Genomic DNA, 24105 nt, shown 5'->3' with positions numbered 1-24105 from the left:
AATAAATGTCCAAGGTTGGTTAAAACACCTAGACACTTAGGCATGGAACTGCCTGCAACCCTAAAATCTCTTCCACATTTTCAGACCTATTAAAGGATAGGACAGGCTCTAATCTAATGCAGTCCTTTTGTGTCTTGCCAAAAGTGAAACAAATGACATTGACAGACTAGGGAACCTTAAAGAAAATTTGGTGCTGGTTACCTAACAACCAGATGGGTGATGGTATAGGAAGTTCAATTTGTCTCATCACTGTAGAGAAGAATACTAACAATGATTTGTTAAAACTGGAAATCCAGGCCCAGTCTAACCCTATGAGAGAGACTAATTCCTGCTATTCCTCCTGTAACATACCCTCCTGTATATTCCTCCTGTAATTCCTATATATGTGAGTATACCCTCACATAAAGAGTTACCAACATGTGCCTTGCCCTCTGGATCCCACTATCTCCCTGTTAACCCCAGTGCTGATTAGTGCCTTTAGCTTGACTATCTCCTTCCACAAGAATCTTAAGGTGGAATGTGGCAGACTGATCTTCCAAGGTTTCTTGTGAGGACACTAGGACATTCTTATCTGCTTTGGATATCGTAATTATCCAGGAGACCTGGATGATAGAGGAGATATATTATCCTGGCTTTTTAGCTTTCTTTCAGGGTGCATTAAAAGGTCCTTTGGACTGTCCTTAAGGAGTTCTAGTGTGCCTAATTTCTACAGCATTGCCCACCTATAATTCTGAAATGATTATGGCTCAGGATTTTGTTTTAGTAATACTAAAGTCCACTGGAGGCCCATTCTATAATTTTATTCACAGTATATATGCTACCTGCAGCTTCACATGAATTGTATGATGACCTTGCTAGGTCAACTTCCCCCTAGGGTCCCCACCTCCTTCACCTCATCCACCAACTCTTGCCTGTTGGTCAGTATCATACCTTTTATGAAATATTTCATAAAACTAAGAGGAACTTCCCAAACAATTGATTCCTCCTATTGGGAGATTTCAATGCAAGAATAGGAGGTGAAGCTCATCATTTAATCCAAAAACTGTATGGTCCTAACAATGAAAATTTCACAGAATCACAGAATCATAGAGTTGGAAGGGGCCATAAAGGCCATCTAGTCCAACCCCCTGCTCTATGCAGGATCAGCCCAAAGCATCCTAAAGCATCCAAGAAAAGTGTGTATCCAACCTTTGCTTGAAGACTGCCAGTGAGGGGGAGCTCACAAACTCCTTAGGCAGCCTATTCCACTGCTGAACTGTTCTGACTGTGAAAATTTTTTTCCTGATATCTAGCCTATATCGTTGTACTTGTAGTTTAAACCCATTACTGTGCATCCTTTCCTCTGCAGCCAACGGAAACAGCATCCTGCCCTCCTCCAAGTGACAACCTTTCAAATACTTAAAGCGGGCTATCATGATAAAAGACTTCTATGGCTCATATAGACCTTGCAGGTCAAGTCTGCTGTGGCTATGGAAATGAGCTGACTGAGCCATTTAACCTTGATAAAGGGGATAGGCATGGCTGCCTTTTGGCCCCCTTTTTGTTAACTTCTCAACTTATCCTCTATGGAGGAGCCATAAGGATTGTCTCAGTAAATGAAAACATTGACCATCTTCTTTTATATTTTCTGAGGAAATTATTAAACATCCATCTTTGTGTGGTCATACTTGAGCAGCAAGGGCTATCTGCACTCTTGAAAGGAGAGTCTTATAGGTCAATGAGGCTCTTGATGTTAACCCGGACACTATCCAGGCCCAAAATCAATTGATCACCAAAGCTCTGCCTTTAGAACATATTGCACCTTTACATCCCAATATAACTATCCACTGGTCAAGATCAATGTATTGTAGAGCTTTTATTGGATGAAAGGAAAGGAAATTCATCTTCAAATCCAGACAAAGAAATCTAGATCAGAAAATATGAATTCCTTTTATAATGTATATTCTTTCATTCTCATAGAACATCCTAGAACAGATTCAGAGTGGGAAAACAGTTTTGCCTTGAAAATGTTTCTCTTCCAATTTGTCAACTTAAACAGTTCTATTTTCTACATTGCTTTTTTCCTTGGAAGGTAAGCTAATTTCAAATGAGTTGAAGAATTATCAGAAAATAAGAAACAAAAACCATGATGAATCATCATGGATATATGACTTTGGTTTGTTGACGGCTGGAGACATTTGTGGTTTTAAATGCAGATGGGATACTAAGGGCACAATCCAGAGAAAGTTGGTTGTATGCATGACTGCCAAAGTGTTGGTCCAATTTAATTTTGGCACAGGGGACACAAAGTACTTGGGGAATTGTGTGTGGGTTGTGGGTCTCATTTAAATTGTATTGCAACCTGTGTCAAACAGTTGTGTATATTTAATGTCATGGCAGAAATCCTGGCAAATCTTGTACTGGTATCCAAATTAACTGTGTGCAGTTTCTTTCCACAGGTAGCTAGCAGTAAGGCTGTCTGTGAATGCAAAGTTTCATGGGTCAGTTACTGGGTCTTAGAATGCTGTCTTGAGAAAAATAAAAGTTTCAAGCACCTCAAAGAAAACTGAGCCATCAAACACCTACCCTGCGAGCTTGTACACTCCCATACAAAACAGAAAAGTAGGGATAAGCAAGAGGGACATGTAAAGGCTTATTGTTCAAAATTAGAGAAGGAATGTGTATATGCATACAAAAGCTCATATATTGTGGCCCAATATATGAAAGATACTGGAAATAAGCAAATTTTCTTGTTTAGAAGCACCTTGAGCTACCCTTGTATTCATGGCAGAGCAAATTACTATGAGTCTGCCTTTTCTCTTTCATATTTCTTCTAAATAAATACACAACATCATAATGTTGCAGTGGATCCATATTTTCCAGGTGTAAAAGGCCAAATTCTGATTGTGACCAAAAAGAAGAACTTAGACATGTAGAAAGAAGATGGCTCAGTTGCTGGTTTGTTTTGTTACTCTGTTTTTTCCCCTTACTATACTTTTTTCTCACTCATGTGATCACTCATCTGATCTCACTGACTGATTATGCACAGCAATGGTGTCACCAATGATTTCTCGTGGTGAGGCAACATGCCCCACCACTTCCTGTGTATGCACAGAGGACAAAATCCCCCAGCACACACAGTCTACCCCAGAGTTGTGTATGCATGCACACAACTCCATGGCTGGAAGGTTCTGCTGCTGCCATCAGTTCTGCTGTGCCTTGTGATGGCAGCAGCAACAGGGGGGCAAGAGGGATGAGGGTCCCACTGCAAGATGGTGGGATAGTGGCATGCCACTATCCCACCATCATAGGGGGTGTAGAAATGCCCAGTTCAGTTCTGCAGCACTGCAAAGCCAAACATTTTGTGTCCCTGCAGGAACACTGTAGGTGGGAGGATTATTCATGGGCCTGGCCTGGCCAGGCCTCTGATGGCTGTGGTGGCAAGAAAGAGAATGCAGAAAAATCAGCATTCTCTTGCCACGGGCAATCACAGGCAATCACAGGCTCTAAAATGGGCCAGGGGTAGGAGAGGGTACTGGTGTCATGCATAACCAGGGATTAGCCCCACTGTCATGCAGGTCCTGGCCTGCCCTTCCCTGCCCATGCATAATCAGTCACTGTAATTTCTCTGTGAAATAAACATAATTTATTTTATGAGCTTTCTGCTGTTTTCACATGTCCTGTTATTTCATTGGCAAGAAAATTTGGGTTGGGTTGTCATAACCAATCATATTAAACAGCAGTGAGAGTAAATGAGGTCAATGACAGTTAACAGCAAAGACTAAAGAAGCACTCAAAAGATGCAGTAAAGAGAACAAAAAGATGATAACAATTATCAAAATAATGAATCAGAAGATTCAGAAACCAATGGAAGTGCTTTTTAACAAACAAATAGTTTCTATCTAGTGTTAACTAAAACTGTTCCCAGAAAAAAAAAGGCTTTCTCAGTTGTGAAAGATGACCCTAGTCCTATGCAGGTAGACAAAACTGTTTGAAGGCTAGCTAGCACTCTCACTGAGGCATTTGCAATCCCCCATGTTTGCAGAAAAATCACACTTCCATTGGGAAAAAAAGTAAGGTGAACATTGACATGTACACATTACAAAAAGCAATGTATTCGGTTTAGTTTGCCATGGAGCCCAAAATTGTACTTGAAATCTGTGTCAGTGCAAAGCAGCTGGTGATGGCAGCAACACAGAGAGGCGATGGTGTAGGAAGTGGAGGTGGCAGTGATACCAGGGGTGCTGCATTCTTTGGCAAAGAGAAGAAAGGGCAAAAGATTTCTATTTAGCAGTGGTTTTTATGGTTCCTTCCATTTATTCCAAATCCAATTGACGACAAAAATCTTATCTCCCCCAGATTTGCTGGACGTCCTGGAAAGTACAACAAACTTTTTAACAGATGGAGATTGGAAGAGGTAAACAACTACACTTGTCCTGCCAGTGTGTTTTCTACATTCAAGAGGTTTTTAAAATTGATTTGTGCTGCCATTGTTTAAAAAAGTGCCTGCAACCGGATTCTCAGCCATTATGTGGAAACATCCCCATAATGCCTTGAACGATGGCTGGCACATCTGGGTGCAAGGCCCTGGTCACTGTGCTGCCTCTGCTTCCTCCACCCATCCACACTCTCCTGAGGACAGGGGCTGGCTCAGAGGGCAGGCAGCAGCATCATGGCATATGGAGCTGGGCTCTGGGACTCGCCAGGTCCCTCTACTCGCTCTTCGAGCCTGCCCTCGCTCTCATGAGGATGGTGGCGGCCTCGGACGACAAGCAGCAGCAGCAGATGACGAGGCCCAGAGCCAAGCCCCATCTGCCACGCTGCTGCCTCTTGTCCTCCAAGGCCGCCCAGACTCTCCATCTACTGGTGTGGTCTCTGGGGGGGGGGGACTACAGACATCACGTCCATAGACTTCTGTTTGAGGGGCTGCACCAGTAGATATTTCCAGTAGATATTTTTTGATAGCCAACATCTTGTTTTTTCCAAAGAACAATTAAGATGCATTTACATGATATAAAACCCCTCACAGTGATCTTAAAATGATAGGAAACATAGAGCTAGAAGGGTCATCTAGTCCAAATGCTTGCATGTGCAAGAAATTCACAACTACCTCTCCCTCCTTTTCCTCAGTGAGCCCTGCTGTCCAGGGTCCCTGGGCCAATCTGACCTGGAGGGAAATTCCTTCCTGCCCTCAAATGAATTAAACAGTTTGAGATTAAAGTTGCTTTCTAAATGTGTACATTGCAATGTTTCTTCCTTTAGTGTCATCCTAGTGGTTGCTTGATAGACCTCTGTCTGCAAATGGGGGTTATCATGGTTTTAAAGCAAATGTGGAATAACTTCATGGAACTTGGCTATCCGTAAGTACAGTCATTCTGCTTTTTCTAAGAAATATCTGAATGCCATTGTGATTAGAGTTATAGGCATGTCAAATTGCTGGCTTGGTTATCTTCCTGGGGCTATAATAATATTAAAATCACCTTAGCTATCCAAACAAAATCAATCTTCCATCCTTTCCTGTATGGGTGGTTGTCAGAAATACATACAGTTATTGGAGGAGATCCTTTTAAGGCTTGATGGAGTAGCCAGGGATTACACTAGACCTTGGGCTAGAATTACATTACTATAGTGCACAGTCAGTAGCAGTAGCACCAATACACATAGTATATTTCCCATGCTTACAAGTAGGGTTGTCAGTTTTGGGTGAGGATTTTGGTAGTGGAACCTGGGGAGAACAGGGGTTAGGAAGGAGAGGGACTTCTGAAGAAGAAGAAGAGTTGGTTTTTATATGCCACTTTTCTCTACCCGAAGGAGGCTCAAAGCCTTCCCTTTCCTCTCCCCACAACAGACACCCTGTGAGGTGGGTGAGGCTGAGAGAGCCCTGATATCACTGTTTGGTCAGAATAGTTTTATCAGTGCCATGGTGAGCCCAAGGTCATCCAGCTGGCTGCATGTGGGGGAGTGCAGAATTGAATCCAGATTGGAAGTCCACACTCCTAACCACTACACCAAACTGGCTCCAGGGAAACTGACCTTGTTCATCTGGAGAGCAATTGTAATACTGGAAGATCTCCAGGTGCCACCTGAAGATTGGCAACTCTAATCATAAGGAATAAAAGCAATCCAAGTGGGACTAGTGGGATGGTGCTGAATAAAGAGACCAGTGAGTGGTGGAGTTCCTGCAAGCAATAACATAGATTTCATCTTTTGGCTAATACAGGTTACTGCAAAACTGGTGGTCACGGCGCAAAATCAAGAAAGGAGGGCAGTTATTGGAGCATAAATTTTCCCTACCTCAGTGGGAAAAAGATTGGAATCTACAGCCAATGAATCTTCATGGTCTGATGGATGAGTACTTAGAGATGGGTGAGCATGCTCAAGGAGGTAGCCTTTCTGTTTCTGATAGAAGCCCATCGTTGTGGTTACTACCACTGAGACTTGGGGGGGGGGGGGAGTGTCCTTATCTAATCACATGACCTTTTTTTCTAGTTTTACAGTTTGGCTTTACTACCATCTTTGTAGCTGCTTTTCCACTGGCTCCTCTTCTGGCATTACTTAACAACATTATAGAAATTAGACTTGATGCTTATAAGTTTGTTACACAGTGGAGGCGGCCAATGCCTGCAAGAGCAACAGATATAGGTGAGACAAAAGACAGTCACTTTAGCTGCTTGTTTTACCAAGTAATTGTGTCAAACATTAGAGTTGTTTAGAAGTATTTTTAATGTCATAGAGTTGTTTAGAAGTATTTTTAATGTCAGCCTTTCTAACCCAGGGCTCTCCCCTTCCCACCCCCTCCAGGCCACTCATTGGCCATTTTGGTGGCGGGAGGAGTCGATATGACCATATTTGCTCATATCACACAAAAAATGTATAACAAATTATATATATATATATATATATATATATATATATATATATATATATATATATATATATATATATATATATATATATATATATATATATATTAAAAATTCATTAGTTCCCACCCACTTGGGAAACCTTTCCAGGTCTGTCAAGAAACCCTAGGGTTTCATAAAACCCTGGTTGAGAAAGCCTGCAGTACATATTTACATTGCCAGAATATAATCCACTGGATCGTTATAACTATTTATCTTATAAGAACAACATTTGAGTGCAGTGGCACCCTTAAGACCAACAAAGCTTTATTCAAAGTATTGGCTTTTGTATGTATGCACACTTCTTCAGATACAGTAGAACAACAACCATTATATATAGGTGGAGGGGTTAGCTGCTAGAAAGGGCTAGTTAGAGGCAAGATGCATAAATAACTGGTTGCTCATAGCTGAAATCTGTGAATGACATCCATTATTCAGCATACAAATACAAACATTAGAAGTGAGAACTGTTGTATGCTAATTTGCTGCTACTCACAGATCAACAGATCAAAAGCAACTGCTTTAATCCAATACCAGCTTTAATCATCTAGCTATTTATGCACCTTGACTTTAACTAGCCTTTCCTGACAAGTGACCCCCCCCCCCCTTCTAACAACCTATATGGAATGGTTGGGGTTGTCTATAAAATAAGAAGTTAATGTATGTACAGGTTGTGATGCCAGAACTCCATTGCTTTCTGCAAGTGAAATTAAAGTTATTATAGCGTAGCTCACTAGCTATGTTAAGGTATCCCATACCCCAAATCATATATGTGGGATGTAAAATGACTGGAATGTTCAGCTACTCTTCCAACATGTTGAACTGAAGCACTCCTATGTCTAATGTTTCATTGTTCCCCTACTTCCATGAGAAAAGGCATAATGTCAGAACTAAATTAGGGAGTATTTGTCTTGCTTTCCTGCTTGTACAATAATTAAAAGTGCAATTTGAAGAAAGAGGAGGAATTTCTAGAATGGAAAATCTAAAATTAGAAGACATTTGTTTTCTAGACCATGTTCAACTGAAGGGGAAAAGACAATACAGCTAGGAAATGGCATTTTTAATTCTGTCTTGGGACAGGATTAAAAGCTTTTTTGTATGTGCATTGAAAACTGTGTAATTGCTTCATATGACATAATTTATTATTGTTTTTATCCTAGGAATTTGGTATGGAATCCTTGAGGGAATAGGAGTCCTGGCTGTAATCACCAATGCTTTTGTTATCGCCATTACTTCTGACTATATCCCACGATTTGTTTACGCATACAAATATGGCCCTTGTGTTGATCAAGGATACAGGCATGAAAAGTAATTACACTATTTTCTAAATGTATTTTTAGCTGATGCCCTAACTGTTGTATTTTGGTAGATGGTTGTCAGCATAATACACTCCTGTACCTTTTGCACAATTTATTCTTGTTACATTGTTCCTTGACACTTCCAGTAAAATGTGACCTAAGGAGTCTTACTTGCCACAGCATAAAATTTGTATTTCTGTCCTTAGGTCACTTTTTACTGGCAGTGATTCCTTATATGGAACAATCAAACAACACCTTATCAGATGAAAAACACAAACCAGAGCTTCAGTCTGGAATTCTGTCTGCCTTTTTTACAAGGTCTAACAAGAAATAAAAGAAGAGACTACTTCACAAACTTTACTGCATGAACTTTATTTCATGTTTGAAGTTTTGAGCCCACACAGATTCTTGTTTTTGCTGCTTCCTACACTGTATTTTCCTGAACTGCTTGCTGTCCATGACCATGTAGCCATGGATAGTCTGGCTGCCATTCATCCACTCCCTCAGGTTAAACTGTATTACAACAGCAGTGTTTTGCATTGTGCAGTCTGTAACCCCAGAAATATAATCCACCCTCAACTTGGATAGATTGCAGAGGAGTGAGCAGCAGGTGTAGCTTCCCTGTGCATTTGATGTATGTAGCTTGCAGGGAGTCCATTCGATATACTTTTGAACCTGTGTCTGACATTTCCACCAAAAGCACTTTCCTGACTTGATCTTAGTCCTGTTGGATTTGCACTGCCACTGTGGTACTGGTTCTGCTGGACTTACAAAATACCTCCACCTTGTTTCTACTGCAGAGATTCTCTGGGACTTTGATTCTGTTCTTCTGGGCTTCTATTGCTCTTGCTGTTTTGCTAACCCCTCCCCCCCCATTGGAAACAATGAGGACACCTTATTTGGGAGGGCTGTAACTCAAGCCCTATAAATCCAATCTTCACCAGACTTGAAAGGCAGGTAGAGGAGAGAGAACTGGAGAGTCCCTGTGCATTTGTTGTCAGGAGGGCCATTTTACCACATCACAAAACTCATAGAATGGATCAGTTTGTTTAGTGTCTAAAAGTTTGTGATGGTTTGTGGTTCATGAGGAGAGCACACCATACACCAAACTGCATTATTCCAGTTTGTGCTCATGTCTAGTACCTATTGGCTATTCTTCAGGTATGGAACCCTCTTCCTCTAATGATATTACAAAGGCTACCAATGAACTTCGGGGAACCATTTTTAAAAATTTTCTTGCACAAGAAAAGCATGTGTGAAACAGGAAGTTGTGACTGTTGAAATATGAAGCTCTAGATCTTAGCATAATGTTGTATTTCACACGATAAGGAATTGCAACCAATATTTCATAGAATCATAGAATGGGAAGGGCCATACAGGCCATCTAGCCCAACCCCCTGCTCAATGCAGGATCAGCCTAAAGCATCCAAGAAAAGTGTGTATCCAACCTTTGCTTGAAGACTGCCATATAGCAAGCTCATTAGACATGACCTCTTACTCCACTCCAGTGCTTCTGTAGAGTGGACCCTTCATGGAAGAACCAAAAGTTATTGCATTGATTAATTGCTGCCTACAGTATAAAATAATGATTTTTAAACTAACTACCCAACATTTAAATGCATGTTATTTTAATAAACCTGTTTTTGTTAGGTAAAATTATGATTGTTTCATTTTTTTCTGGGGGCTTTGTTATTTAAATATTTTGATATTACAGCTCCTCAAATGTCAATTAACTTTGTTTTCTTATTCCTTGGCTGTGCAGTTACACATTTAATAGGTGGGTATGACAGGGCTACTGTTAAACCTATAAGACGCTTCATATTTTTCTACTCCATCATCCTTCTTTTTTCTCCTGGCCATAACTTTTTTCATGGTCAATCTTTCCATTCAATAATATCTCTGAACTTCTATTACAATAGGAAGGATAAGAAAAACTCAGTCATTATTTCACTGAATATTGCTGTTAAAAACAGTGACACAGACCATGTTTGATCACTGTTTTGCTTTGGTGCTGAACGAGAATGAATTTTCCTTCCATTTCCACCAACTCAACAGTAGATTGTTCCATGACTTTAAAGGTACTATGTGCTGACAAAGTTATATAAAAATAGGCCATCCTTTTAAAAATGCTAAGTGTGCCACATGAAGCATCATTTCTGCATTCTCCTTTGGCAGTGATGCTGACCTGTACTATAAAAATATTCTGCAAATAACATTTTTGAGCAAAGTGTTCCATGCTTTATAGTTACCTTTTTTACATCTGTTCACTGGCATTTTCAATACTTTACATTGCTGCTCTGGTGTCATTTTCCCCCTTAGCTGCTTCTTCTCGGTTCTGCAACTATTATCTGATTCAGCTTGAGAATAGGATGATGCCTATAAATATACCCAGCATATATCCATATACCCAGCAATGTTATTAATACAAAATTTTATTTACAAAAAGCATGCCTTTCTGTCTTTACAAGGACATTTCTCTGCACAGTAATGTAAAGTAATGAAGATATTTACTTAGCTATGGCTTGTACAGTTTAGAGAGAAATTCTACATGTATACTTTTTTCCTAAACATAAATCTCATTTTAAACATTTAAGGCTTTGTGCATACGTTCTGTTAACCTACTTCCAGATTAAAGAATATTTTCCCTCCATCATCCACTGAAAATATGAAAGACATACCATTAAAATCATGGGCATGCATTGGTTATGGCAAGAAGCACAAATGACATATGTGTTGTATATGCTTTGCATGCACTTCTCATGACAAATTCATTTTACAGCAGAAAATGTTTACTGGCCTTTTTTTAGATGTTTGAAGGGATACGTCAACAGTAGTTTATCAATATTTGATCTGAGTGAGCTTGGCATGGGATATTCAGGATACTGCAGGTATGTACTTAATGACAAATTGAGTTGCATTCAAATTGTTTTGATCATGGTAATGGATAGCATTATTTATTTTTAGCATACTAGCATAATTTAATGGGACCTTGCCCAGAAAAGTGTATGTTACAGCAAATCTGTTATTGTTAAGCTATTTTCATTCCTGCTGTGATGGGCTAGTATGGCTACTAGTCTATTCAAATATGTGAATGGGAACGGAATGTTGAACATACCAGCTTCCTTCAAAGAATGCAATCATGTTTAGATTTATTCATATTTTATAAATTATTTTCACTTTATCATTCTTTTTTACTTGAGGTAAGGTAAAAGAGGAGAGATTGGCTGTAAGTTCATTAAATAAGTTATTAGAATGTGCCTCTCAAACAGTGGGGGGAAATAGAGAACATGGTCCATGGGCATTTCTAAGGCCATTGGAAACTACCAAGGTGACTTGTTCTCTGTTTGCTGAGGCTCTCTGCAACATCTACCAGATTCATGATCTGGAAAACTGTTTCTAAGATTTCAGTCAATCCCTATAAAGTCATTTAGCTTTAATATTGTTGTTATGTGCGAAGTCGTGTCCGACCCATCGTGACCCCATGGACAATGATCCTCCAGGCCTTCCTGTCCTCTACCATTCCCCGGAGTCCATTTAAGTTTGCACCGACTGCTTCAGTGACTCCATCCAGCCACCTCATTCTCTGTCGTCCCCTTCTTCTTTTGCCCTCGATCGCTCCCAGCATTAGGCTCTTCTCTAGGGAGTCCTTCCTTCTCATGAGGTGGCCAAAGTATTTGAGTTTCATCTTCAGGATCTGGCCTTCTAAAGAGCAGTCAGGGCTGATCTCCTCTAGGACTGACCGGTTTGTTCGCCTTGCAGTCCAAGGGACTCGCAAGAGTCTTCTCCAGCACCAGAGTTCAAAAGCCTCAATTCTTTGACGCTCGGCCTTCCTTATGGTCCAACTTTCGCAGCCATACATTGCAACTGGGAATACCATAGCCTTGACTTAACCCACTTTTGTTGGCAGGGTGATGTCTCTGCTTTTTAGGATGCTGTCTAGATTTGCCATAGCTTTCCTCCCCAGGAGCAAGCGTCTTTTAATTTCTTTGCTGCAGTCCCCATCTACAGTGATCTTGGAGCCCAGGAAAAAAAAATCTCTCACTATCTCCATTTCTTCCCCATCTATTTGCCAGGAATTGAGAGGGCCGGATGCCATGATCTTTGTTTTCTTGATGTTGAGTTTCAAGCCAACTTTTGCACTCTCCTCCTTCACCCGCATCAACAGGCTCTTTAGTTCCTCTTCACTTTCTGCCATTAGAGTGGTATCATCTGCATATCTGAGATTGTTGATATTTCTCCCTGCAATCTTGATCCCAATTTGTGACTCCTCTAATCCCGCATTTATCATGATGTGCTCTGCATACAAGTTAAATAGGCAAGGCGACAGTATACAGCCTTGCCAAACTCCTTTCTCAATTTTGAACCAGTTAGTGATTCCATGTTCAGTTCTCATTGTTGCTTCTTGACCTGCATATACATTTCTCAAGAGACAAATAAGATGCTCTGGTATTCCCATCTCTTTAAGAACTTGCCACAATTTGTTGTGCTCCACACAATCAAAGGCTTTAGCATAGTCAATGAAGCAGAAGTAGACGTTCTTCTGGTACTCCCTAGCTTTCTCCATGATCCAGCGTATGTTGGCAATTTGATCTCTAGTTCCTCTGCCTCTTCGAAATCCTGCCTGTACTTCTGGAAGTTCTCGGTCCACATATTGCTGGAGCCTAGCTTGTAGGATTTTGAGCATAACTTTGCTAGCATGAGAAATTAGTGCAATGGTGCGGTAGTTTGAACATTCTTTGGCATTGCCCTTCTTTGGGATTGGGATGTAAACTGACCTTTTCCAATCCTGTGGCCATTGTTGAGTTTTCCAAATTTGCTGGCATATTGAGTGTAGCACTTTTACTGCATCGTCCTTTAAGATTTTGAATAGTTCAACTGGAATGCTGTCACCACCACTAGCTTTATTGTTGCTCAGACTTCCTAAGGCCCATTTGACTTTACATTCCAGGATGTCAGGCTCCAGGTCTGGCTCCACATTCCAGGATGTCTGGCTCCAGATGACCATTGTGGTCATCAGGGATGTTAAGCTCGCTCTTGTATAGTTCTTCTGTATAATTTTGCCACCTTTGTTTAATCTCTTCTGCTTCTGAGAGGTCCCTACCATTTTGGTCCCTTATCATACCCATCTTTGCATGAAACGTTCTCTTCATATCTCCAATTTTCTTGAAAAGATCTCTGGTCCTCCCCATTCTATTGTTTTCTTCTATTTGTTTGCACTGTTCATTTAAGAAGGCATTCTTATCTCTTCTAGCTTTTCTCTGGAATTCTGCATACAATTGGGTGTATCTTTCTCTTTCTCCCTTGCCTTTGACTTCCCTTCTCTCCTTAGGTATTTGTAAAGCTTCCTCAGACAGCCATTTTGATTTCTTGCATTTCTTTTTCTTTGGGATGGTTTTAGTTGCTACCTCTTGTACAATGTCGCGAACCTCCGTCCATAGTTCTTCAGGCACTCTGTCTATCAGATCTAATTCCTTAAATCTATTTGTCACCTCTACTGTGTATTCGTTGGGGATATGATTTAGTTCATACCTGAGTGGCCTAGTGGTTTTCCTTACTTTCTTCAATTTAAGCCTAAATTTTGCAACAAGAAGCTGATGATCTGAACCACAATCAGCTCCTGGTCTTGTTTTTATTGACTGGATAGAACTTTCCCATCTTTGGCTGCAGAGCACATAGTCAATCTGATTTCTGTGTTGACCGTCTGGTGATGTCCATGTGTAGAGTCGTCTCTTGGGTTGTTGGAAAAGAGTGTTTGCTATGACCATTGTATTCTCTTGACAAAATTCTACCAGCCTGTGCCCTGCTCCATTTTGTACTCCAAGGCCAAACTTGCCTGTTATCCCAGTTATCTTTTGGCTTCCTACTTTAGCATTCCAATCCCCCATGATGATAACCACATCATTTTTTGGCGTTGCTTCTAGAAGGTGTTGTAAGGCTTCATAGAACTGATCAACTTCATCCTCTTCAGCAGCAGTGGTTGGGGCATAGACCTGGATCACTGTGATGTTGAATGGTTTGCCTTGGATTCGAACTGAGATCATTCTGTCATTTTGGGGATTGTATCCCAAGACTGCTTTTCCTACTCTCTTATTGATTATGAAGGCTACTCCATTTCTTCTGCGAGATTCTTGCCCACAGTAGTATACCTGATGGTCATCTGAATTAAATTCACCCATTCCTGTCCATTTTAGTTCCCTGATTCCTAAAATGTCGATGTTCAGTCTTGTCATTTCTTGTTTAACCATGTCCAGCTTGCCTTGATTCATGGATCTGACGTTCCAGGTTCCTATGGAATAAAAATCTTTACAGCATCGGACTGTCTTTTCGCTACCAGTTACTTCCACAACTGAGCGTCCTTTCGGCTTTGGCCCAGTCGCTTCATTCATTCTGGCGCTACTCGTACTAGCCGTCTGCTCATCCCCAGTAGCATATTGGACACCTTCCGACCTGAGGGGCTCATCTTCCGGTGTCATAATGTTTTGCCTTTTGGAACTGTCCATAGAGTTATCATGACAAAGATACTGGAGTGGTTTGCCATTTCCTTCTCCAGTGGATCACCTTTTGTCAGAGCTCTCAGCTATGACCTGTCCGTCTTGGGTGGCCCTGCACGGTATAGCTCATAGCTTCACTGAACTACGCAAGCCCCCTTGCCACAACAAGGCAGCGATCCTTGAAGGGGGAGCTTTAATATAAGAGGCTAGAATTGGAAATAGAAAATTGGGAAGTTGACAATTATCACTTTCTAAAATGTCACCAATTTGAAAGGAGGATCTATAATCCAAGTAGAAGGAAGTAATAAACATATAAATAGGACTAGACTCTAGTCCTGAAGCAGATAATTTTGAAGATAGGTTATTAGATTCATATCAATTTCTACCTCTCTCAGAACAACAGCATATCCTTGCTAAACTTAATTTACTCAAGGCAATGCCAGTGGTAATTAAACCTGTTAAAATACAAAAAAGTATAATCATCAAAGGTGAACAGTGTAGGAGAAAAAAAATTAGCAAATCACAACAGATTTAAAATCCTCATTAGAAGCTCAGTGGTCAGCCTCTTGAGAAAAGAAAGCTTTATTAACTCTCTGGAAGACTGCTGAATCAAAAACACTCCAATGTTTCTTGGTGAAGTAATTACACAGCCTCAAAGAAACTGCAGGACAGGCTCAGGAGCTTATCACAAAAGCCATCTCTTCTATAGGAGCATAGAACAACCCTCAGATCATAAACAGTAGCTTCAGGGTTCATATAGGCTATATAAGGGTCTGAATCCAAGGTGTGGTTGATTTCTATTTCATTTACTGTTTATTGTCACTTGAACATTATTAATATTTACTATTGTCTTTTCTTATACCCTAACTAATCTAAGATTGCCTTGATCACAAACATCTTTCCTTTTGATAGGTTCCATACCCGGGCTTCTGTTTTCTTTGAAAAGAGGATCAAATAGAGAATGCCAAGCTTTAATCAACGTACTTTGTGGTTTTGTTATTACAGGTATAGAGATTATAGAGCACCTCCCTGGAGTACAACACCTTATGAGTTTACCTTGCAGTTCTGGCATGTTCTAGCAGCTCGACTGGCCTTCATTATAGTATTTGAAGTAAGTTAATCTGTTTATTAATTAAAATAATTATATTCTACATCCCCCCTTAAAGTGGCTTACAAACTCAAATTTAAAATATATACTGGGGATATTGCCCGTTGCATTCAAGAATCTACAGATGCTAGACTGGGGGTGGGGGTGAAAGAATTCTGTGGATGGTCTCTTCCTCCCCCCAGGACCTGGAAAGGCTGCAGGCTGGAGGCCTCCAAGAAGGGAACTCACCAGCAAGGGCAACTCTCATGCAGCAGGGATCTGTGTCCTCTGAGCCTCAGAGGGAAGTGGAAGGAGGAGGGGTGATCAGGGGTGGGGAACAGAAGGCAATTGGCTGGCCACTGGACAGACAGGCAGGACAGCCACTCTGAGTGGGTGTTAAGCGATGAGTAGTACTTAAACCATGAGACCAGTTCCTCCTCCTAGCCTTTACCATGAAGAAGAAGAAGAAGAAGAATTGGTTCTTATATGCCACTTTTCCCTTCCCGAAGGAGACTCAAAGCAGCTTACAGTCGCCTTCCCATTCCTCTCCCCACAACAGACACCCTGTGGGGTGGGTGAGGCTGAGTGAGCCCTCATATCACTGCCTGGTCAGAACAGTTTTATCAGAGCCGTGGCGAGCCCAAGGTCACCCAGCTGGTTGCATTTGGGGGAGCGCAGAATCGAACCCAGCATGCCAGATTAGAAGTCCGCACTCCTAACCACTACACCAAACCAATAAGTGGAATAGATTATAACACCCACAAATAATCATCTCCCTGTGTTAAGTGCTCAGCAGGGGATTATTTATTTCCTCAGAAAGCAAAGTTTTCATGGGGTATTCACATGACATGGACAATGGCTACCAATGGTACTCTCTCGTGGCATCATATTTTGTTATAGCCTCCTTCCCTCATTTACATAAATATAATTATATATGTGCATAATCAAGATTCTATGTTCTATACAGACAGAAATAAACATTAATAGCATTAGTTTATGGATATTCCAAGAAACTGGCTCCAGAAAATGACTAACAAGATTTTTTAGAACTTATTGCTGTCATTAGTGATGGAAAGGGTTAAGTGCCCAGCATCCTTGCCCTGAGGAAAGTAGTGGAGACCTGGCTTGTCTGGAAGGGAAAGATTCGGTTGAGTTGTTTCCAATTCCATTAGTGCATTGATGCTTCCTATGGAATGAGAATTCAGCTAAGTCTTGGCCCCAAAAAGAGCCTCAAAACCATGAAACGGCTGAGAGAAAACTTTGGGCCATGCTTTGGGGAGTTTTTTACACGATGTCGACAGCATCTAGCGTCCCAGCAGCAAACCAGCAGCTACATCCTCCATTTTAAAGTGCTAATTGTAGCATGAGAGAGAGGGACATGAGCAAGCGGAGAACAACCAGCAACGAAAGGTGTGGAGGCGAAGTAGTGCTGTCTCCACCTCCAGCGCCTGCCCTCACACCTGCCTCCCTCTCCCTTCTCCCAGGAACTGGGCTTTTTTTTCCTTTTTTTTGAAGCAAACTGGCTGGAATACGCATTAAATCATACAGACAGAGTGAAAAAAGTTTCCCCCACCAGTTAACACACAAAGCATGCCTCTCTAACCCCCCTCCCAAAAAAATGAAATCCCCAGACGATTATGAGCATTTTGTCAATGTGATACTACAATTACTACTATGACAGTATATTGGAAGAGCAACCACTGACGAAGATAGAATAGAAAGCAGGTCACTTAACCTAGGATCCCGTTTTGGTTGACTCTTTATGTTTGATCATTTAGACTTTATGTTATAACCTTTTCACTTATAAACATAGAGAAGACTACTATATCATTGTGCCTCATGATTTCCTTTTTTCTTCCGAGTCCACATTGAGTAATCCACGGTTCTATACTTGAGGAATGGCTGGAGGCATGATTTTTTATAGTGTTACACCATTGCGTTGGCGTAACACTATTTTTTTCGATGTGCAGAATGGCTCTTTGATTTCCTTCATCAAAGGCCTTTCCTTCTTTGACTAGGCCCACAACTAATGTCTGTGTGCTGTTTTCTGCTGAGAAGGATAGCTGATGGCTAGGATGAATGGATATTTGGAAGAGATGGAGAAAATAAAAATTCTTTTGACCTTCCACAATTTTTAGCTAGTCTTGTTTGTACATGCTTCCTTTCTTAGTTTGCCAGTTACTGGGTCAACAAAAGGTCAGAGAACATCATACATTGTCAATGAATGGCTTTTTTAAAGATAATAGTGTAGCAATCTAAATAATTTTAGTTTGGTGGAAGCACTTAACATTATTCTTGTTTTCTCTTTTTTTTCCAGCACCTTGTTTTTGGAATAAAGTCTTTCATTGCCTACTTAATCCCAGACATGCCCAAAGACTTATGCGACAGAATGAGGAGAGAGAAATACTTAGTTCAGGAAATGATGTATGAGGCCGAATTAGAGCATTTGCAGAGAGAACGGAAAAAGAATGGCAAACAGTATCACCACGAATGGCCTTAGTTGATACTGACTAGGAGGCACAACTCTCACATCAGAATTGGATCTTCTGAGTATAGGCTGAAAGTGGGAATCTGACACTGAGTCAAAGGATTTAAGCCTTGTACATATGCTGCTACGGGGAAACAAATTATCAAGCTTTGCTGTGAACTGGAAAAATAATGTTAACCCTACAGAGAAATCAAATGGCTGTGTTGAGGATGGATTACTGAAGACTGAATGCCAGCTTAGCAGAAGAAGTGGATTCACTCAGCAAAAGTATAATAAGATACAAAGAGCTTCTGAAAGGCACCTACAGAAAACAAAATCAATCAATTGTAAAACTTTCATAAGGGCATGTTTTTTAATGATGTATTTACCCACTACTACTGCAGCTTTTAATTGCTCAAGTGAATTTATATAACCAACAGAAAATATCAAGTGAAATTAATTGTTGCCTTTGTGGCCATAAATTGATGCTCTAACAGTCCTGCAGGCTTCCGATTTTGTCAGGTTTGTCCTAGTCTCTTGCTGAGATTGTGGATGTGGCTCTGCCCTTTAAAAGGGATGTCGGCCTATTTGATATTTACTATGCAGTTTGATGTTTGCACATCACTTCTTGTTTGTCTTTAAAAGAAAAAATATATATTTCTCTCAATTCAAGGAAAAAGCAGTTCTGTTTAAGGAAGGTCTCCAGCGATATTCCATACCTGGAAACTGGTTTCTGCATGCAGAAGAGCTTTTTTCCGTCATGCAAGAACCTTGTGTGATGCATAAGGAAAATCACATTGCATCCAAAGTATACTGTCTGCATGCAGAAGCCTTTGTCACAAATTAGATCTGCACACATCTTAAGGCTTATACATGGAGGGAACTGCACAAGCAGATTTTTTTTTTCTTTCTGTTGGTAGTCCTCTGGATGCTGACTTGTATCACTGAGCTGCTCTTGATGCAGCTCTCTTTGGAGAGTTCTCCATCTGGATTTTCCAGTGATTGATATTGAGTATGCCCATAAAAGCCATCATCTCATACCACCAAAGTGAATAGTCCTATCTGTGCTCTAATGTAGCATGCACAATTGTGTCAATATTCTCTTTGAACTACCTGGATATTAAATATTCTGGGGGGGGGGGACACACATCAACTTGACATGTTTTATTGCACTGCAAAGAATTTCACCTTAAGAAGCCAATTTTTTAAATTGTTCTATGCAAGCACCTGTTCATTGCTTGCTTGAGAATTGTGAAACAGGACTGCAAAACCATTCTTTCCTATAAAATCAGAGCATGGCAATAGGTTTATAACTAGTATTTGATTATTCTCCACACTTAAGCCTTTTAAAATGTATCCAGGACATGTTCTTGTAGCAACTTGAGCTTGGATTCTCACACCCTTACAAAAGAGAGTAGTAAACCTTATGATTTTGTGATGAATACTTCAAAACATGAAAGAAATGAAGCACTAAACTCAAACAAGTGTGCTGGGTTCACTTGTACATGGGGGACCAAATGATCCCAATTTTACTTTTGTAAATTTTCAGGTGTAGAAATCTTTCTTATTTATATTAACCAAAGTAAATCCAAACCTTGTGTTTTCACTTTCCAAGATTCACAGAATTATATAGCAAAGCACAGTAAACATATCAAAGTTATATTTTTGCATGAGCTTTGAGATGAATGAATCATTTGTTATATTATCATGTTTACAAGGAATCTGTTCTCGTCAGTTCAGACCATGAATCCCCTAATTATGATGGCCCCACAGTTTTTCTTACTGTATTTCTCTCATATAATTAATATTTTATACAGTGACAGCCTAGTTTATAATAGTTCCCTTTCTATATAGGGATAGACCTATAATGCATTTGCTGGATGTGTACACGCAGATCTCACCACCTATATAGCCTTTCCCGGATATTTCAGTGCAGAGGAAACTTTTCCCATGTGACCATTGATGCTGATGCTCTCCACTGAAGAGAATGAAAAAACCTACTTCCACAGGATGAGGACATCAGTGAGGGTAACGGGGGGGGGGGATTAAAACACACATTTTACTTGTGCATTATGAAACCAGGAATCTTATTTTTTTATCTTTGTTTTTCCATTGTTAAGTTTTATCTGATTGTCTTGGCTGGCTCTGAGCTTTAGAAGAGGATAGGAATGTTAATTGGAATGTTAATTATTTCTCTGTTGTTTTCTTCTGTCTTGTCACAATTTGATCCAGATGGTGTAAACAGTCAGATTGGTTATTAAAGTAAGGTGACCAGATCTTGACGGAGATAAAGTGGGACACTGGGGACAGCAGCGGCCCTCCCTCTGACTGGGGTGGGGGCAGGGGCAGCAATGATGGCGGCGGTGTCCCTCCCTCTGTCCCTCCGACTGGGGCGGTGGCAGCGGAGGCCACGCTCCCTCCCTCCGACTGGGTGAAAGGGGTGTCCCTCAGCATTCTTCTCTGCAAGGGGGATGCCCCTACCAATGCAACCCCCTTTCCCCTGGGCCCAGAGAAGGCGGTGGCCTTGCAACAGAGCCGAGCCAAAGCTGCAAGCCAGGCTCCCATTGTGCCCCACCATTGGCCATTCAACTGCTTCCCGATCCAGGGAGGAAGCTCCTTCATTCCTCCTGCACCCTGCCGGCCCCACCCCCTCGGCAGCCTGATCTGGCCTTGGCTGAATGCTCGTCACTGCTGCTGATGCTCCTGCCACCACTCCCGCCGCCACCTCCTCCTGCAGCTGCCCCAGTGCTACCGCCATCCTGCAGCTTGAGTCCAGGCCAAGGAAGCGGGACTTTTAAGGACCCAGGCAGGACATGGGGCAATGTCCTCAAAGGCGTGAGTGTCCCATGAAAATCGGGACGGATGGACAACTTATATTAAAGTGAAAGAAAAGGAAAACAAATCCTTGTAGTTTTCCAGATTCTAAAACTAATGAGAACTAATCCAAAATTAGTTTCAGTCTGAAGTCACAGTCTTGCTACTAGCTGTACCCACTGAGACACTGAAGAATCTAGTGATACTGTAGCCTTCTTTTAGATTTTTTTCCCATACATGGAAATCACACAAGCATTTTAAAAGATTTTTTTTCTTGGGACCCTTTGCTTTAAAAAAAATGCTTTCTAAATGTTGCAGAAAAACAGTCATTTGCTTTAGCTGGGAGAAATGTTCTGCTAGGATTTGGTTTGCTATGGTTGCATTGAATCCAAATGAGCTTACAAAGATATATGGCACACTCTGTTCTCAGGAAATATGTATAACATGAATGCTGGTTAAATCTCTCTCTCTCTCTCTCTCTCTCTCTCTCTCTCTCTCTCTCTCTCTCTCTCTCTCTCTCTCTCTCTCTCTCTTTGAGCGTGTGTATATTTCAAAAACCAAATTACTAATATCTGTGGTATGTGCATGCAAGCTGCCTATGTGGACTTTCCACAGAACTTCAGATCTAGCATCTTTGCAAAAAAATGCTTTAGATCATCATTGATCTAGTGTACAATTACTTGGTCTGTGCATGCACTTTAAAAATAGGTGGCATGAACAGCAGCAGTATGGTTTTCTAATTTCTACATTAAGTTACTAGTCCAAAATGTCTTAAATATTACTAAAATCAATCCAGTGTCTTGATGCAACTCTTTCACCAGAAATAAATATTTGTTTACCACTTGTCATTCTTATATTTTATCATCATTTTATCACAAAGTTAATGGGTGCCCAATATATAAGGCCAGCAAGGTGGAGGATGGAGGAATCTATCAGAAAAACACAACATGAAGAGGGTCCTCTTGCATCCAGTTATGTAGAAAAGCATTTCCTGAAAGTGAATGAATCTAAATGTGGAAACAAATTATAAAAGGGAGAGGGCTCTATCTGGGATCAAGCCATACAGAAGGGATCAAAGCTCAGAAGCAGAACATATCCTTTGTGCATAAAGTTCCTAGTTTCCACTTGATGTATCTTCAGGTCAGAAACAGCCTGGTCTGCAGGGATCAGAAGGCTATCTGCTGGAAATACTTTACATCTTCTTCCAATCAGAATCAACAGAAAAGGATCAAAGACCTTAGACTAATATAGTTCCATATGTTCACAGGATATGCTACAAGAACAAAAGTTCAAGTATAACTAGTAGGCAATCTGTGAAAATGTTTTATAAAGAACATGTCAAAGACATTCACTTACCCATAGGTACAACAAACAGCAGGTTTGACTAGCAGGGGGCGATTACTTCAGTAATGACGCAACCCAGTATTGGCAACAAAATTGGCCACAGCCGTTTATTAACCTGGACCCCTCCATATGGAGGGTTGGCCCGAATGCCGGTAAGGGAGCCTTTCCTCGTCAGCCATCCGGCTGACCACCATGAACCGCGGCGCTCCGGCTCCACATCTCCTCCCAGCCGGGAGGGTGGGACGCCTTCCGCCACAGTATCCCTGGGAAGTGACATATGAGGACCCAAAGGGTGTCCGCCTCCATTGGGCCCCCCCGTTTTCTTGGCCCCGGGCCCCTGGCCTCCCAGCTGGGTAGGCCGCACCCCAGTTCCGGCCGGTCTCATTAATGAAACCCCCTACTCCGGGGAGTCCCGTACGCAGACGGGCTCCCCGCCAACAGGCTCCCTACCAGGCATAACCCACGACTGCGACGAAAACTTTATAACAATAGGGAGGGATGGGGAGGGTAACTGTCAGGGCGGCGATGTCCTGGAAAGAGGGCAGGCTGCTCACTCCCGGCCTATTTAAGGCCAGCAGCCCCGCCCCTCTCTCCTCGTGCCGCGGCGCGGCCCGATGACGCGGCCGGGTCTGCGCCGCTCCAGGACGCCCCCGCCGCGTCAACGGCGGCCGCGCTTAATCACAGCCGCTATTTCCAGAGAAAGATCCTATATCAAGCAGTTATTTCATCAGATATTACTGACCATTACCATTGCCTAGTATAGATACAGACACAAGTATATATGTGTTGACACATTCTTCTTTTAAATAGAACTTCCTAGATTGTGGCCTGTATGAAATTGCAGTTCTGTGTGGGAAACAATAATTGCTGTCCAGAAGAATCCATGTAGAGAAACCAGAGCTGCACATGTGTAGCCCCTTTTAAAAAGCTCAACTCTAACTGATTTGGCATTTCAATAAAATCAGAGTCCAGTAGCACCTTTAAGACCATCAAAGGTTTATTCAAGGTGTGAGCTTTCGAGTGCAAGGAGTGCTACTGGACTCTGACTTTATTGTGCTATTTCAGACCAACACAGTTACCCATTTGATTTGGTATTTGTCTAGAAATGGAAGGGAGACAACACCCAGCCACTCTCTCCCTGCTTGAGGGGAGGCATGGGCGCCGGTGTGTCAGTCAGCTCACACGCGCAGGCGCAGAACTCCACGCCTGCCTGTGTGCACCAAGTTGTGCACCAGCGCCCATGCTTCCCCCCCCCCTGCAGTGCAGCACTGGCTGTGTCGGCCTGGAACAGCTGATTCAGACGGCACCGTGCACAACCCTAGTGAAAATGGTGTCACCACCAGCCTTCTCGTGCCTTCAACTTACACCCAGCAGCCTTGTCCACAGTTCCTCCTCTTCTCTGAAGAGTGCACCAGACCGACCAAGCCTCTAGGACATGGCTGACACATTTCCCTGCACAGCCCTTCTGCAGCTTCAATGTAATTTTGAACCCTACATCAGAATAATTGGAAACTGAAAAACATATTTGTTTTACCAGTTTTAGATTCAAAAGAGATGGTAGTACATACAACATCCACTAGGATTCCAGCATGGTTTACTGAAATAAATGGCAGCATCATTAATGAGGCTATAGAAAAGGTCAGGTAATGATAATTAACAGTGCTGCTGGAAAGATCTTCTTGGCAACATAGAACCAAGTTAAGCATTCAAGATGCATCCCAAG

General features: G+C 41.6%; 1 protein-coding gene across 6 annotated transcripts in view; it reads left to right on the top strand.

The window, feature by feature from the left end:
• Positions 1-22611, top strand: part of ANO3 (anoctamin 3) — a 312581-nt gene extending 289970 nt beyond the window's left edge. For all 6 annotated transcript variants that reach the window (XM_077321992.1, XM_077321991.1, XM_077321997.1 and 3 more), the window contains 9 exons: positions 1960-2071; positions 4339-4396; positions 5242-5339; positions 6200-6345; positions 6469-6621; positions 8042-8189; positions 10987-11067; positions 15676-15781; positions 18075-22611. In XM_077321992.1, coding sequence (XP_077178107.1) covers positions 1960-2071; positions 4339-4396; positions 5242-5339; positions 6200-6345; positions 6469-6621; positions 8042-8189; positions 10987-11067; positions 15676-15781; positions 18075-18257 — 1085 coding nt within the window. In that variant the 3' untranslated portion in view covers positions 18258-22611. The remainder of the gene's footprint in view (positions 1-1959; positions 2072-4338; positions 4397-5241; positions 5340-6199; positions 6346-6468; positions 6622-8041; positions 8190-10986; positions 11068-15675; positions 15782-18074) is intronic.
• Positions 22612-24105: the final 1494 nt, after the last annotated feature.

The sequence above is a fragment of the Paroedura picta genome, chromosome 2, assembly GCF_049243985.1.
Source record: "Paroedura picta isolate Pp20150507F chromosome 2, Ppicta_v3.0, whole genome shotgun sequence".
In the NCBI taxonomy this organism is placed as follows: domain Eukaryota; kingdom Metazoa; phylum Chordata; class Lepidosauria; order Squamata; family Gekkonidae; genus Paroedura; species Paroedura picta.
The sequence above is the reverse complement of the archived record's forward strand: the minus strand, read 5'-3'. Positions and strand labels throughout refer to the sequence as shown.